The 17,376-nt window shown below is 41.3% G+C and overlaps 1 protein-coding gene across 1 annotated transcript; it reads right to left on the bottom strand.

Annotated features, from left to right (window-relative positions):
* Positions 1–6,253: 6,253 nt before the first annotated feature.
* Positions 6,254–11,574, bottom strand: NANP (N-acetylneuraminic acid phosphatase). Its single transcript, XM_075564175.1, has 2 exons — positions 11,422–11,574; positions 6,254–8,068 (listed from the first exon to the last, which is right to left on the bottom strand). The coding sequence occupies exons 1-2, from the start codon at positions 11,509–11,511 to the stop codon at positions 7,412–7,414; spliced, it is 747 nt and encodes a 248-aa protein (XP_075420290.1). The 5' UTR covers positions 11,512–11,574; the 3' UTR covers positions 6,254–7,411.
* Between the last annotated feature and the right edge of the window lie 5,802 nt (positions 11,575–17,376).

Raw genomic sequence — 17,376 nt, 5'->3', positions numbered from 1 at the left:
TGGAGGATATTGAGCCCCTAGAGTTGATTGAGTCACCCCAGGCCAACAGACCCACCCTCCCAGCAGAGGGAATTAATCCACTATTAGTAAAACAACTCACATCTGAGCAGATCAACCACACTTTCATGCTGAAATGCCAAGTGGTACTGCCTGTGTAGCATTGCATGGGGGAGATGCCTTACAAGAAAATGGTGAGAGCCCCCAGGAAACACCGCTACCACCCATTATTTCCTCTAGACCTAACTAGGATTAAGTCTCAGAAAGTTCCTAAAGGTGAGGCTCAGGAAGCAGTGTGGTATACTCATAAAGATTTGCTTGAGTTTTCTACTATGTACAAGCAGAAACCTGGGGGATATCCCTGGGAATGGTTACTAAGGGTGTGGGATCCTGGTGCAAGGAATGTAACATTAGACCAGTTGCGATTTCTTGATATGGCTCCCCGAAGTACAGATTTTTCTTTTAATGTCTCAGCAAGAGAGGTAAGAGAGGATTGTTTTTTTGGTTGGTTCACCAACCATGGGCTGTCAGATGGCCTCGATTAGAGCTAGTTGAGGTTTACCTGACCTACTTTGGTACACTGTAAATGAAGGCTTCCAAAAGCTTAGGCAAATTGGAACGGGTATCAGAATAATCTCATCAACCCTAAAAGGGAGTGCCCCAGGGACATACCTTTCACCACCACCACAAGGAACAAGTTTGTGAAGTGGGCCCCAGCATCTGTGAAGACTCCTATGATTGTTAATTTATGCACACCATGGTTAACGATGGGAACTGCCCTAAGTGAACTCCGACATTTGCCTACAATAGGGCTGACTGGGCCCTGTGGTGGTAGGGGCAGGTGTCAGCACTGAATCAACAGAGACAGGGTGTACTTGGTTATTGTAATGGACAGCAAGATTTCCATAGTAATCAGAGCAACCTGCCTCATATGGACTTATGGCGTCCCTAGGAGTCCTGGTGTCCCTAGAAGTGAAATGCATGAGAAACATACTAAATATTTACATGATCTATACAGGCAGAAGAATGCTAGATCAGCTGAAAGCATAATAGTCACAACTGCTCAATCATTCCCCTAACCTGAGCCAGTTTACAGACCCACAACCCCTTGAAGGGGGTGGAAAGGCGGGTCCCTTTGAAGAAGGAGCCTGCGACCTTTCACAAGAAAGACTGTTCATTGGGAGAAAAGAAATAATCAAAGTTTTCGGGGATTACTGGACACTGGCTCTGAACTAACACTAATTCCAGGAGACCCAAAATGTTTCCACGGCCTGCCAGTAGGAGCGGGGCCTACAGAGGTCAAGTTATTGATGGCGCTTTAGCTCAGTTATGCCTCACCATGGGTCTAGTGGGTCCCTGAACCCATCCTATTGTTATTCCCCCAGTTCCAGAATGCATCATTGGAATAGACATACTTAGTAACAGGCAGAAGCCCCATATTGGATCCCAAAAATGTGAAGTAAAGGCTATTATGGTAAAAAAGGCCAAATGGACACCTTTAGAACTGCCATTACCTAGGAAAAGAGTAAACCAAAAGCAATGCCGCATCCCTGGAGGGATAGCAGAGATCAGTGCCACCATCATCGACTTGAAGGATGCAGGGGTGGTGATTCCTACTACCTCCCTGTGTAACTCACCTATTTGGTCTGTGGGAGAGGAAAAAACAAACAAAACATAGATGGATCCTGTAGAAGGTACAGAGGATTATTGTAAATTTAACCAGGTGGTGACTCCAAAATGTCACAATAGTCCATGATATTGATGACATCAGACTGATAAATTCACCAAGGAGGATGTATCAAAGTCACTAAATTCATTGGTACATCTGTATACAAGTTTGGGAAATCAACACAACAAAATTTCAGGCACCCTTCAACTCAATAAAATTTCTAGGGGTCCAGTGGTGTGGGGCATGTGGACATTTCTACTAATGTGAAGAATAAGCTACTGTATCTGCTCCCCCCAGCCCCCAACAACTAAACAGGAGACACAACATCTAGTGGGCCTCTTTGGATTTTGGAGGCAACATATCCCTCATTTGGGCATGCTACTTTGACCTATTTTCAAGTGGCTTACAAAAGTCTTCCAATTTTGAGTGGAGCCCAGTACAAGAAAACACTCTGCAAAAGGTTCAGGCTGCTGCCTAAGCTGTTTTACCACAGGGACCAGCAACTCCAGTGGTGACAGAGGTGTCAGTCAGAGATGCAGCGTGGAGCCTTTGGCAGGCCATTATCAGTGAATCACAGCATAGACCCTTGGGATTTTGGAGTAAAGTCCTGCCATCTCTGCAGAAAACTACTCCCCTTTTGAAAAACAGCTGTTGACCTATTACTGGGCCTTTGTGGAGACTGATCGCCTCACCAAGGGGCTCTAAGTCACCATGAGATTTGAGCTGCCAATCATGAACTGGGTATTGTATGACCCCCAAAGTCATAGAGTTGGACATGCACAGCAACAGTCCATTGTTAAATGAAAGTGATCAGGCTAGAGCAGGACCTGAAGGTACAAGTAAGCTTATGAGAAGTGGCCCAAATGCCCATCTCCCCTCCTGTCAAAGTACCTTCCTTCTCTCAGTCTGCACCTATGGCATACTGGGGAGTTCCTTATTATTTAACTGAAGAACAGCAAATTCATGCTTGGGTTACTGATGGCTCTGCATGATATGCAGGTGCCACTCCTAAGGAGACAGCAGCAGCACTACAGTGTTGAAGGGAAGTCCTTCCAATGGGCAGAACTTCAAGCAGTGTACCTGGCCGTTCAGTTTGCCTGGAAGGAGAAATAGCCAAATACGAGATTGTACACTGATTCATGGGCTGTGCCTAATGGCATGGCAGGATGGTCATGGAATTGGAACATGATTGGAAAATTGGCGAGGAGGTGTGGGGAAGAGGTATATGGACAGACCTCTGAATGAGCCAAGAAGGTAATCATGTCCATGTGAATGCTCACCAAAGGGTCACTTCTGAAGAGGAGGACTAACAACTAATTGGATAAGATGATAAGCACTGTAGAGACTAGTCTTCCGCTTTCTTCCACCACTCCTGTCATTGCCCAAAGGACACACGAACCAAGTGAACTTCCACATGAACAGGGATTTCCACTCACCAAGGCTGACTGGGCCACTGCCACTGCCGAGTGCCCCATCTGCCAACAGCAGAAGCCGTCATTGAGTCCCAGATACGGGATCATTCTCCAGGGAGATCAACCAGCAACCTAGTGGCAGGTTGATTCCATAGGGCCACTTCCATCATGGAGGGGGCAGTATTTAGTTCTCACTGGAATCGACACCTACTCTGAATATGGATTTGCCTTCCCTGCATACAATGCTTCTGCCAAAACTACCATTCATGGACTCACAGAACGCCTTATCTACAGGCATGGCATCCCAGATAACACTGCTTCAGGTCAAGGAACACACATCAGAGCAAATGAAGTGTGACAATTGGCTCATGTCCATGGAATCCACGGGTCGCATCATGTTCCTCATCATCCTGAAGCAGCTGACTTGACAGAAAAATGGAATCACTTCCTAAAGACACAATTACAACTAGGTGACAATAACTTCCGGGGCTGGGGAAATGCTCTCCAGGACACTGTATACGCTCTAAACCAGCGGCCATTATTTGGTGCTTATCTCCTGGACCTGTATTCACGGGTCCAGGAACCAAGGGGTGGAAGCTGGCGTGGCACCACTCACTGTTACTCCTAGTGATCTACTTGTAGCACTTTGCTTCCTGTCACAGCAGGCCTATGTGCTTCAGGCCTGGAGGTTCTAGTCCTGAAGGATCTCTCCCACCTGGAAACACAGCACTGATTCCACTGAACTGGCAGTTGAGAATGCCCCCTGGGCACTTTGGACTTCTCATGACTTTTGATCAACAGGTCAGGAAGTTGTCACTGTACTGAATGGTGTGATTGATTCTGATTATCAAGGAGAAATTTGACTGGCACTACATAATGGAGGAAAAGAATGCCTGGAATCCAGGAGATCCCTTGGACATCTCTTAGTACTATCATATCCTATGACTAAAGTAAATGGTAAACGACAGCAACCCAATCCTGACAGGATATCAAATGACCCCTGACCCCACAGAAATGAAGGTCTGGTTCACCCTACTAGGCAAACCACCACTGCCAACTGAGGTGCTGGCCAAGGGCAAAGGTAATAGAGAATGTGTAGTAGAAGGTAGTGCCAAACAGGACTCCATGATCAATTGCAAAAAGGGGGTTTGTGATCAGTTTATCGTCTTTATATGTGCTTATTCCTTTGTTCACATATATTAGGTGTGTGATTTCATTAGTGTCTGAAAATTATATATGGCTAAAGAATTGTTTACAGGTGCCAAGTTGACAAGGGATAGACTGTGATGTTACTTTATTGTGTCAACTTTGCCAATAGGAATATGTTGGATTAATAAGGTTGCAGTGTGATTAACGGGATAATTGATAAAATGGCTCAGCAAGCTCTGCCCCTCTCTTTTGTTCTCTGATGATTGGACCAGCATGTGACTGCTTTAGCTAGTTCTCTGCCTCAACTTATGAGTTGCACTACCCGTGGGACAGCCAATCCATGGATTATGTCGCTGAGAGCTTGAGGTTCCTTCGAGATTTGTAAGCCGTGCTGCTAGTGTATCCATCACTTGAACTTGGGGCTGCCGGATCCTGCTGTCTTACATTGCTTGAGTCTGATATCCCATCCAGGCCTGCTTCAGTAAACTCCTGAGCTGCTGTTGGTGACCCGCCCAGCTGCTGTTTGCTGCCTGTGCATGAACTGCATGCATTGCCCTAGGGAAGACTCTGCTGTCTGCTTTCTTGGCCTTGGACCCAGCAGCTCTCGTGAGCTGAAGGAATTCCAATATATTATTTATTCCTTGGGCCTAAGTTATAAACTAAGCCTCTGTTCTACTGTGTGGACTAATTAGCTGTATTTCTTCATGCTGTATAAATGTATATATTCATAAGTGTCCTGGTTTTTTTTTTTTCTAGAAAACCTTAACACACAGCGAAAACACACCTGTAATGTCTCCATGGGACTTAAGCCTCCCTTGAATGCCCAGACCATTGACTGTGTGAGTGGCCTTGTCATGAGATGAGTGCATTAGAGAGATTCCTGCAGGTATAGTTACACAGACAGAGTTAAGTTAAAATGCTGTATTTTCAGTTTTGAATTTATTCTAGTTTTTATCATTTTCTGTTCTCTTTTGGATTGTGATTTTGTATTTTGTTATGGGGGGGGAACTTGAACGATTTTCTTTATATGCAATCTAAGATAAGTATATCTATGGAGACACTAACTAGATTAGTAGTTTCTTAAGAACATGGCAGGGAGGTTGGGGGGGAGGTGATAAGCCAACAATAATGAGTACAAAATGAAAATGCTTTAAATTTGATTGTGGTGATGATTGGACAACTTTTTAATAGATTCAAACCACTGGATTATATGGTACGTGAATTAAGTCAATAAATGTTTAAAAAAATTTTAAAGCATAAGATTGGAAGTCTATGAAATACCAAATTGTTTTCTTCAAGTTGCTTTCATAGATTTCCAATATCATGCATACTCTATGATCCAGAACTTTCACTTTTAGCAAAATATTTGCACACAAGTCATATACATGACTGTTCATAAAAGCATTACTCATACTACCACTAAACCAGGGATTGGGGGTAGGGCAGGGTAATGCTTATCAAAAGTAGTAGAATGGATAAATTCTGGATATCCTGTAATCCAGAATGAACAAATTCTGGTTCACATAATGGATTACTAAGCATCAGTGAAAAATGAATGAACTATAATGGGCTATGCACTGGGCTGCTAACCAAAAGGTCAAAAGTTCAAAACTACCAGCTGCTCCTTGGGAGAAATATGAGGCTGCCTACTCCCATAAAGAGTTAGCTTCCGATCTAAGTTAGATGCTAGTTCTAAGAGGAGTCACTCAAACATTAAGAGATCCTGAAAATGGCTGATAGCAAAAGTTCTCATATGAATGACGTTGCACCAAAGTATTTTCCTTCCTCTGGATCCATGGAACAAAGCTATTTTCTGAGCCATTTGGTTTGTACTTACCATCAACATGACAGTCTATTCCTCTCCTCATTTGTGTAGCTGGAAGGTGGTATACTTTCATAGGATGTAGACTGCGTTAGAAAGATGTCAAAATATCAAGGAAAATGGGCACGTTGATTTTTTCACCTAAAAGAATCTATCATTTAACACCACATGGAGACAAAAAAAAAATCACACAAAAAAATTAAGTTCATGAGTAGTATACATTTAAAGTAGGTAAAAATGGTTTATACGTCTCTACAGCATCAATCCATTTACACTAAAAAGCCTTTAATAATCGAAGTATTTTTAAATGAGAATAAAGAAAATAAAGTCCTCATAAACATGATGAATGATGAAATTCAAATTATCAAAATTTTATTCTACTTTTTATCAATAACCAATTTCCATGGATGCAGCAGTCAAGAAATCAAAAATGTATTGCATTGGGTAAATCTGTGGCTAAAGATCTCTTTAAAATCTTAAAAGCAAATTTGTCACTTTGATGACTAAGGTGCATCTGACCAAATCATAGTATTTTTAATCAGTTCATACACACGCGAAATTGGACAATGAAAAAGGAGGTCCAAAAAAAAATAACTGAATTATTTAAATTGTGGTAAATATACCATGGACTGCCAAAAACAAATCAGTCTTAGAGGAAGTATAGTCAAAATATTTCTTAGCCCATTTGAGGAGACAGTTTTTGTTAGATAGGATCCACTCTGACACCTTGAATATCAATAATCAATAAAACTCTTGCTCTTCTCTTTGAAAACAAAAGTTTCTTAGGACGCAGAGTTCCACATGCTTTGGACATGTCATCAGAAGCAGCCCATCACTGGAGAAGGCATCAAACTTAAGAGAATCATCGATAAAGAACAAGCCCCTCAAGATCAACTGAGATATGACAGAAACAATGTATTTAAACAGCAACAATTATGAAGATGGCACAAACTGGGTACCAAGTCTTTCTATTATGAGGTCATTATGAGTCACAGCCAACTCAATGGCACCTAACAATTCTTAAGCCAGAACAAAAAGTCTATGTTTGTACATCTATCTGTAAGTCATCTGCTTGATATCTGCAAAGATTCAAAATGCTAAAGGATGAATAAATCACTTTTAAATCTCTCAAGGAACAAACTAACAAAATATATGTTCTAAAATTTCTGGACTAGTGTATACTAGTAAAAAAGAACTTACATTAATGCAATCTGGATTTTCAGGTATTAAAAACCAGTCAATGATTGGTTGTAAAACTTAAAAGGGTTGGGAAGACCCCGACAATAATGAAATCATAATTTTGGGAAAGTAAAATTGGACCTTTTCTGATAAAAAATTATTAATCATGCCCTTCTAGGTACTTCAGGGTGACACATTGACTTTGCAGTCTATACTTTGTAAGACGGCAGGTAACTCTAGCACAGAAGAAACTGTGTAATGTGGCACAGGGGATGACTTCTGTGGCACGATTCTGTTTTTATTTATCCAGACTGTTGCTTTTAATCCTGCATTGAGGCCTCCTTGCACATCCGTTTCGAGTGTGTCCCCCACCATCACACAGTCTCCAGGCTGTACTCCAAGGAGCTCACAGCAGTAGTGAAATATGGAAGGTGATGGTTTCTCCTCTTTCTGCTCTCCACCTACAACAACAGCATCAAAATAGGCTTGACAAGCACACGCCTCAATCTTCTCCCTCTGCGTTTGTCTGTCTCCATTAGTTAACAGAAGTAGGTGGACCTCCTTTCGAAGTTCAGTAAGCATGGCTTTGACATCTTCTGCCAGTGTCATATGCTGTAAACGGGTAGATTTCCATAGGAAATAGCATTCTTCAGCCAACTTCCTATTGGCTGCACCACCCTTTGTCTCCTGGATAGCTTCTTCCCAATATGAGGTCCTTAGATTAGTAATGCATGCACTGGAAGGACATAAGCATTCCTTGCTGAGTTTAACTTGAACTTTATCACAGACAATTTTAGCCTCTTCTTTGTAATGGTATTTTGACTGCAAAAGCTTTATCACCTAAATAAAGGAAAACAACATTTATTAAATATTTCATGCCTTTAGTATTCATGTTCTGAGAAACTCAACTCTGGAGCAGAAGGTATTTAAGCTTTACTTCTTTTTCTTAAAGCAACTCTATTACCATACTATTTCTGGTGGGAACTGCCCTCATTTTTAAAGAATAGCAAAATGAAGACCCTACAACAGATGAATGGATAGACAAAATGTGGTATATACAAGGTGGCTTCAAAAAGTTTATGGAAAATGGAATTAAAAATTAATGGAATTATACCATGAATTTTTTAAATCCCCGCTCTTATACTAGGGACTACTTTATGAAGAGAAATAAAGCTCAAATGCATGCTACAACATGGATGAACCTTGGAAACTTTATGCTGAGCAAATAAGACAGTTGCAGGAAGACAAACACATAAAAACCGGATTGTGAATGATTACCAAAAGTAGGATGGAGAGAAGAGAAATTTTTGTTTGGGAGGAAGTGAGTTTATATTAATAGTGGTGGAATAATTTGGAAAAGGCAACAAGTATCAGTGATTTAGCATGAAAAATGTATCAATGAATTGTAAATGTGGAATGTATTGGCAAATGTTTGGTATATTTCCTATCACGCACAAAGAATACATGCTCCCATTAATAGGACTGCCCGCAAGCAGTCGATCAACTCCCATAGTCTAATTTTACCTCAAGTTTTGGCTTAAATATCACCTCAATTGGGCCTAATTTGACTAACTTATTTAAAATAGCAATGCATTGCCCCTCTCACCTTTTCTAACACATTTATAAATAAGCATATTTGATTAATTTCACTGACATCGCCAGTAGTATGTAAATTTACAAAAATATGTTCTGCTTTTTTCAGAGAAACTCCTTAAGAGGTGGCGAACTCAAGGTTCTTATTGAGTTGTTGTTGGGTGCCCAAATGACCCCATGGAAAGGAAGATCTGCCCAGCAGGTTTTCTCTGCTGTAAGCTTTACAGATTGACAGGTCTTTCTCCCTTAGAGTAGCAAGCAGTAACAGTGAAAAACAGGGCTGGAGGGTGAAAAGAAACAAATTTCCCAGACGACTTAAACAAAACAGAACTAAACTTGATCTATACAGTAAGCTATAAAGTCTATAACCTCTTCTCTCCAAGCCCAAAGCAGTGGCTGAACCTTTTCTTTCTCGGTTCTCCCTTCACAATAATTTAAGAAAGCTAGACTGTTTTATGTGAATAGGCCCAACTAATGAAGGTCATTGTAGTCTCAAGAAACTTACCACTTGGTTACAGTCATCTGAGTTGTAAAAATTAATGATAAAAGTAAGGGTGTAAAGATCAGGGAGAAATACGGTATGATATGTATATTTAGAAAAACCATTGTGGCAAGAATGTGGAAGACGGAGCAAGTCTAGAAATAAGAAAACCAGGGCAAAACTCCAGATGAGGCCAACTTTTACTAAGATAAGGGAAGCGGGATGTGCAAGTAATATGAATGATGTGCCAACAGTAGAATGGATTACTTGACTGGGTGCATTGTGGTACAATTAACTGATCGACAAGGAAGCTGTTTTTGACACATCCTATTAAATCTACTTGATAGGCCTGTCAGAGGAGTCCTGGCAGTGCAGTGTTGAAGTACGTGGCTACTAAAAAAAAAGATCAGCAATTTGAATCCACCAACCACTCTGAGGGAGAAAAATTTGGCAATCTGCTCTGACAGGAAATGGGATTATAATAATGGTGGTCGAATATTTTGGGGGAAAAACTGCAGTACCATCAAAAATGTAAACATTTGCAGCCTAAGAAACCCTGTGGAATAGTTCACTGACCTACAGAGTTGCTATGAGTCAGAATTGATGACAGCTGGTACATGGGCTAGGATCACTGAGGACGAATATTATTCAGGTTTTAAATCATGCGGCAGTCACGTAACTTGTTCAGGTGCTTTCAGCTAGTTAGGAGAGCTGTGGTTCAAACTCAACCCTATTTGATTTTAAATTTTGAACTCCTGGCCTCCCGCAAAAAAAGAAAACAAGAATTTAACTGCAGCACATTTGACTTGACCTGCGCAGCACACATATTGTACAGTAGGCAGCCAGACATCGGAAGCAATGTAAGCTCAGTCAGTGCCACTACATTCAAGACCACCGAGGATGTTCCAAGCGCTAGTAAAGGCATCAAGACCCACCTAAAAAGTCCACTGCCTCCAGCATGTTAGGATGTGCCTAGTGACCTGGTTAGTCCATTTCACTGGTCAAAGACAGAATCTAGGGTGCAATGGATTAAAGAATAAACAGAAGTGATGTCGATGTATACTGTATAGATTGCTCCAGAAAAAAAGAGCTGTCAAGAGAGGCAGGCAACATCTAGCAGAAGAAAGGTTCCAAAGGATATTTTTCTTTTTAGTGTTTTAAAGTAAGAGACGGTTCTGAAGATTCAGTGAGGAGAATGCACCAAGAGAAAGCCTCAAGATCCAGGCAGCCAAAAACTAGCTGATGGTACACTTGGAGTTTGTAGGATTCCCTTTTCAAAGCTTTCTCCCTGGTGCCTACATTAGAGGAAGAAAAGCAGGAGTGAGTCACGGGATTAAGGAACTTCGAGGTGCTCAGACTTTTGGGTAATGTCTCAAAAATCTATTTAAAGCCAATGTGATTTCTTTGGTCAAAAAAGGGGGCTGTCTTACCTTAGTCGACTTTAAAATGCACTTAACACCACATGATGGAGACAACCATATCAGAGCAAAAACCAAGGGTACCTCAAACTCCCTGCCATCAAGGGGATTCCGACTCATAGCAACCCTACAGGGCAGGCTAGAACTACATCTTTAAGAGAGTAGACTGCCTCCTGGTTTCTCCAGCAGAATTGCTGCTTTCAAAGCGTTGACCTGGTGGGGATCAGCCCACTGGATGACCCTGTTCCCCACCAGGGCCAATCGCCAGGCAGGCACTTGTCCTGACTGGTCCAAGCCCGTCCTGACCAAGAGCCAGGTGGGCGGTTTTATCTGTGTGCTTGGGAGCATCTCTGCTTCTGCCATCGTGGTCATTCTAATGGGATCGTTCCCGGCCCTTTCAGAGCCCTGGAGCAAACTTAGCGCCCAGTTTCCTTGATTGCCCGGGCGCGGCCAGGCAATCAATCCTGGTCACCGGGGTGGGGGAGCCGCTCCAGTGCAGCGACGGTGCGCACAAGCTTCGGCCACCAGAGTCCCCAGGGCCTGCGCAGCACGAGCAGGGCGACGGAGTTTACGGCAGCGATCGACTGGGCCGGTGGGAGACCCCCAGCCCCGACAGGCGCGGAGGCGGGTGCGAGCGGGCACAGGGGCTTGGGGAGCGCGCGGGGCCGCCCCGAGGGAGGCCGCGAAGACCGGCCTCTTACCTCCAACACGGCGCTTCTGGTGGCCTCCGCCGTGTCGATGAGCGTGTTGTCCAAGTCAAAAAACACTGCGCGCACCCGACTCAGCCCCATTTCGCCGCGGGACAAGGCACGTAGGAGCAGGAGGGGCCTGCTCTTGCGTCAAGGGAAGCGCGTGGGCGGGGCCACAGGGCCCTTGCTCTTCCGCCAAAGACCAACTACCAGTCCGCGTTCGGCCGGCGCCGGACGGCGGCGAGTTCTCGCGAGACTTCCGGAAACGCTAGCTGTGCGCAGGCACCTTCCGCAGAACGCGAGTAGTGTTCTTTTTCCTCTTGGGTGCTTTCGATCTAAGGTAAGGTGACGAGATTTTAACATTGGTAAACGGGACACCGTTGACCGGGGCCGAGGGCGGGTATTTCTTGATTAAAAATTTGGTCTGTATGGAGCAACAAAAATTTTCATAGAACGCAAAAATAGTATTGTAATATATATATATATTTTAATTTCAACATAAGTACAATTTACAAATATAATACATTAAAATTATGTATAGTATTATTTTATTCTTTGTCACATTCTTCATTTGAGTGAATTCTTTTAGTAGATTGCTGTCGTTTAAAAGGTCATGAAAATTTTCACAAGAATTGGTTAAATTATATTTCACACATAAAATGGCTTTCAAAGTCTCAACACTTAATTGTGATTTTTCTGATGTCCACACTTTATTTACCGTAGAAAAACGCGTTCAGTCGCAGCATTAGTTCCTGGTAAGGACAGTGCGTATTCCACAATTTTTAGTGCACTATTGTATGGAACATGGTTTGTTTCAAAATGATGAAATATTTCTAACCATTTGCTCTCTATTGTGATTTTTGCAGATGCCCAAGATTTAACCTTTTCCTTATCAATATATATTTTTAATAATGATACCTCATTAAAAAGATCATTTTTGGAAATATTGCAATATGGGAAATTTTGATTTTTGCAACTCATTCCAATTAAGTTCTTGTTTTAATGTAACCCAGTGAAAATGTTCAATATCATTGTAATGTACCGTCCACTGTTCTAAATAATCTATGCAGTTACTATAAAACTTTTTAATGTGATTCAGACATCTGCACAATTTATTGCAACTTGTTCTTCTAGCTGGCTTATACTATTACGGATGGAAGAAAACTGTTTGATAACCACTCTTGACACTGAAATTTTAAATTATTAACTTCATTTGCTACTTCGATTATCAAATGTTGGTCACCTTCAATAAGTTTTATAGCATTTTGAAAAAGAGCTGCTTGATTGTGTACAAACTCTAGCCAAATTTTTGAAGATTCTTTTTCAAAAAACTTCTAAAATTCTAGGACATTTATCCTGTGATAGAAAGTAGGATTTCAAAGGATCATATATTTTCAAAATTCTTTCGACAGCTGGCAAAAGAGCCAGCCAGCGCTCTTTACTGTATCTAAGTATTTTCTGATATTTGACTTCCACAGTTTCACAAAATTCATTAAGCATTTCAACGCGCACAGTGTATATATAGAAATAAGAATATATTTTAATAACGACATTTCCACATCTACGGGCAACAAATCAGCAGCTGTTTTTCTGTTTGTTTGTTTTTTGTTTTTTTAAGCAAAAGGGAAGAAATTTATTGGAGCCCATACGGGAAACCCTAGGGGGGCCCCAGCATACCCTACTGTGTAGGCATGCCCAGCAGAGTCATACCATTCACTGTACCCCCATGTCCCAGAGGGTCAGCAACTGTTTGAATGGCGTTATGTATTATGTGTGTTCCCTTCCATTTCCATTCTCCCGCCACTCCCTAACTTGACGTACATTCTTTCCAAAAATCTGGACTTTTTTTAAAACACCGTGGGAAGCGGGACAAATTGTTAAAAATTGGGACTGCCCTTCCAAAAGCGGGACGTCTGGTCACCTTAATCTAAGGAGCCTTAGGAATGTGGTGTGGAACACGTCAGCCCTGGAGGACTCCTCCCCACAAGGCTGGGGTTGTCAAAGTGGCCTCCATAAAGATTTCCTGTCATGGAAACACAGAGGGTAGGTCTGCTCTGGTTGGCACAGTGGGTTATACATTGGGCTGCTAACAGACAGGTCAGCAGTTCGAAAGCACCAGCTACTCCGCTGGACAACAATTAGGCTTTCAACTCCTGCAAAGATTTTCAGCTGCAGGAAGGCCACCAGGGCAGTTCTAGTATATCTTAGAGGGGTGTTTATGAGTGAAAGTTTACTCGATGGCAATGAGTTAGTTATGGTAACCCGGGTGTGAGTGTTTGCCCAGTTCAGCAATAAGCCAACTCAGCCCCTCTGTGTAAGGATACCAAACCAAAAGCCAACTTCAGTGCCACTAAGCCCACCCTGAATCCTGTAGGTCAGGGTACTACCCTTTTGGGCTTCCAGGACTGTTCATCTTTCCAGGAGCATATAGCCTCATCTTTCTCTGGAGTAGTCACTTGTGGGCTTAAACATCGGACCTTGTGGTTAGCAGCCCAGTGTATAGCCCACTACACCACCAGTGCTCCTTGTAAAGGTACATGCATATCATCTCTGCATTCTGAGCACAAACCAGACCTCCGTCAAGACGTCATTTATTGCTCTCAGACTCCCTGCTGGTGTCACCTACATACTTTCCCAGGTCACCAACCCTTATTGGAGGCAGTAGCTAACAATTACTCATCTGTTCTCTTTCCAAGGAGAGGGGCACCTTGATTTATGAGAGGAATAAAGAAAACTGGTTCAATGACAACCATACATTTCATGTAACAAAAGTGTCCATGAAGTTGAAAATTTTATCTTTAACCAAGAAGAGATTCTCACAAGTTCTGGCAGGTCTTGTACTTCATTAAGGATGAAGCCTTTGGAATGCTACATGATATACCCTAGTGTCCTCTGGCCTGAACCTGGGGACTTTGATGTAATATTTTTGGCTTTTATATAATGAATCAGAATTGACTCCTTGTGGGTTTATTTTTATCTTTGTTCTGCTTATCTCCTTTCTTCCTCTGCTTTTCTAGGTAGAAATGTCTCTGCTGTCTGAGAAATTATGTGCACTGTCTGGCTTTACAATAGTGAGTTTCAGTTAGGGTGACTCTTGGAAAATCTTCTTTCCCCGAGGGCCCTTCTTAAGAATTAGCTTGTCCAAGTGATAGAACAATAAATACTTAACAGCCAACAAACATTGGAAAGATGGCTATCGTACTCATATTTTAAGAATGCCATTCCAAATTATACCATCATTTTCACAGAGGGGACAAACAAAAGTTAAATATTTGATAGAGCTGATAAAGATAGAGGAAAATAGGCAATTGTATATTAGTTGAAGGAGTGATTATTGATGAAAACTATGAGAATAATTTGACAATGTCTCTGAATACCCCCTCCCATGTTGTAAATGTTAACCCATATACATGTGGATATAATCTTATTTATGAGTAGATTTTATTATATTAATGAAGCCATATAAGTATAGGTATACCTTAAGCTAATGATTTTTTAAATATAAAATGAGCAATCAGGTACAGAAATATAATAGTGAACCAATCACTAACCCTAATCAAACCCTAACTGCTATTTCATTCCTTACACCAGCTCCTACTCAACCAATAGACCAAAACCAAACCCCAAACTGACTCTAAGCCTTAGTCCAATCCTAATCTTAAACTTCAACCTAATGCTATAGACCTAGTCTTTAGCCAAATCCCAAACTTAATCCTTACTCCTACATCTAATACTAACCCTAGACCAATCCCTAAGTCTATTCCTACCTTTACTTCTAAATCTAACACTAGCCCCTAACAATGGTCCTCACTGTAGACATTAACCCAAACGCTAGAGCAAACCCTACATCTACCCAAGCCTAATATTAACTGTAACCCTTGATTTAACAATGAACTTAACTGTAGGCCCATCCTGAGTCCAAACTTTAAACCCTAGTCCCTAAATGAAATACCTAGCTTAACATTAAACCATGCACTAGCCTCGACAAGGCCTAACACTAACCCTATTACTAACCTTACTTCAAACCCTAATTTCACTCTAAATTAGGATAGCCACACATTTTAGCTTCTAGAACAAATTCTAGTCCTACCCTAACGGTAAACTTAACCCTAATCATAATTGTAACTTGTTAACTAGACCAATCCTTAGGCGTAGTCATAGTCTAATCCCTAACTCTAATAGTAACTCTAATCTAACATGAATGCTAACTCTAATCCAGATCATAACGCTACCTATAACAATAATACTAGTTCCTACTGCGAACTCTAAACCAAACTAATTAATAAACAGTAACATGAATGCTAACTCTAGTCCTAGCCCAACTCCTAAATTTAACTCTAATCCTAACCCTAAATCCTAATTTTATCCTTAACACCTGGCCAAACCTTTGGCTCAATTATAACCGCAACTAACTCTAAGACTAGTCCTAAACTTAATCCAGACTCTATCCTGAACCCTAAAGCTTATCCTAACTAACTCGCCACTAAGCCTAGCAATAGCTCAAAACTTAACCCTGACCTTCAACCACTAACTATAGCCTTAAAATTCTGCCCAACACTAAACCAAGCTTAGGCTTAGTGGTTGCCAACAACTAACTCTAATCTTAACCTGTAATCCTATCCTAAAACAAGAACAAGCCTTTGCCAGCCATTGTCCAAATCCTACCTTTAAATGTAACCCTAACCCCAACTCCAACCCTAACCCAAATTTTCACACTACACCAAGAACCAGTCTCAGCCTTAGCCCCAAACCTATATTTTTTCTCAACCATAAATGTATAGGTAACTTTCCTGCTTTGAAATGCATGATTTTTATGTGTGCATATGTAACTATGATGATTTCATGTACTTTAATGGGGGAAATTGTTTTCTCCAATTAAAAATGCATTCTGATTCATGCTATTTTTGTAAGACAAATGGTACTTTGAAAAAGTATAAAACTTTTGGTTTAGGATTCGTGAATGGAAGAAATTGTATACATTTTCCCAAGGTTCCTTTGTCATCTTCTCCCTGTGGCACCCTTCTCAAATGTTCGCTGATCCCAGGGGGATCTGGAACCTAGGCTGCTACAGTCTCTCCTACACTCCAAAAGTTTGTTGTTGAGCGAGAAATTGGGAGCGTTTCTGACTATATAGCCACATTGTTTTCTTTTATGCCTAAATATTATTCTTTTATCCATTATTTGACTTAAAAATATGTATGTCCAACACTGTTCTGTGTATTAATAATGTAGCTTGAATAGCACAGTCTTCCTCCTATAAATAGCTAAATGGATGTTCGGATGTTATTAAGTGTGCTACGAAGAAAAACAAGGTAGACAATGGAGAACCAAGCAGATAATATTGAAAAAGGTTTACATTATAATGCTTGAGGAAACCTCTCACCACCATTGTGCCAACTTCAAGTTATAGTGGCCCTGCAATATAGAGTAGAACTATTCCTGTCGGTTATCTGGGATGTAAATCTTTCTAGGAGCAGAAAACCTCATGTTTCTAATCCAAGCACCTGCTGGGTTCAAACTGCAGACCTTGCAGATAGCAGTCTAGCTTATAAATACCATATATACTCGTGTAGAAGCCAAGTTTTTTAGCACAAAATATGTGCTGAAAGACTGGAGTTCGGGAGGGAGCGGGGGGGGGGGGGCGGGGGAGAGGACCTGATGCAAGGGGCTTAAGTGGAGAGCAAATGCCTTGAGAATGATTGGGGCAGGGAATGTATGGATGTGCTTTATACAATTGATGTATGTATATGTATGGATTGTGGTAAGAGTTGTTTGAGTCCCTAATAAAATGTAAAAGAAGAAAAGAGAAAAAAATGATTAGGGCAAAGACTGTACAGATGTGCTTATACAATTGATGTATGTATATGTATGAACTGTGAAAAGAATTGTATGAGCCCCAATAAATTGTTAAAAAAAAAAGAATAATATAATAAAAAAGAATAATATAAAAAAAAAAGACTGGAGTTC

The sequence above is a fragment of the Tenrec ecaudatus genome, chromosome 12 (genome assembly GCF_050624435.1).
Source record: "Tenrec ecaudatus isolate mTenEca1 chromosome 12, mTenEca1.hap1, whole genome shotgun sequence".
In the NCBI taxonomy this organism is placed as follows: Eukaryota; Metazoa; Chordata; class Mammalia; order Afrosoricida; family Tenrecidae; genus Tenrec; species Tenrec ecaudatus.
The sequence above is the reverse complement of the archived record's forward strand: the minus strand, read 5'-3'. Positions and strand labels throughout refer to the sequence as shown.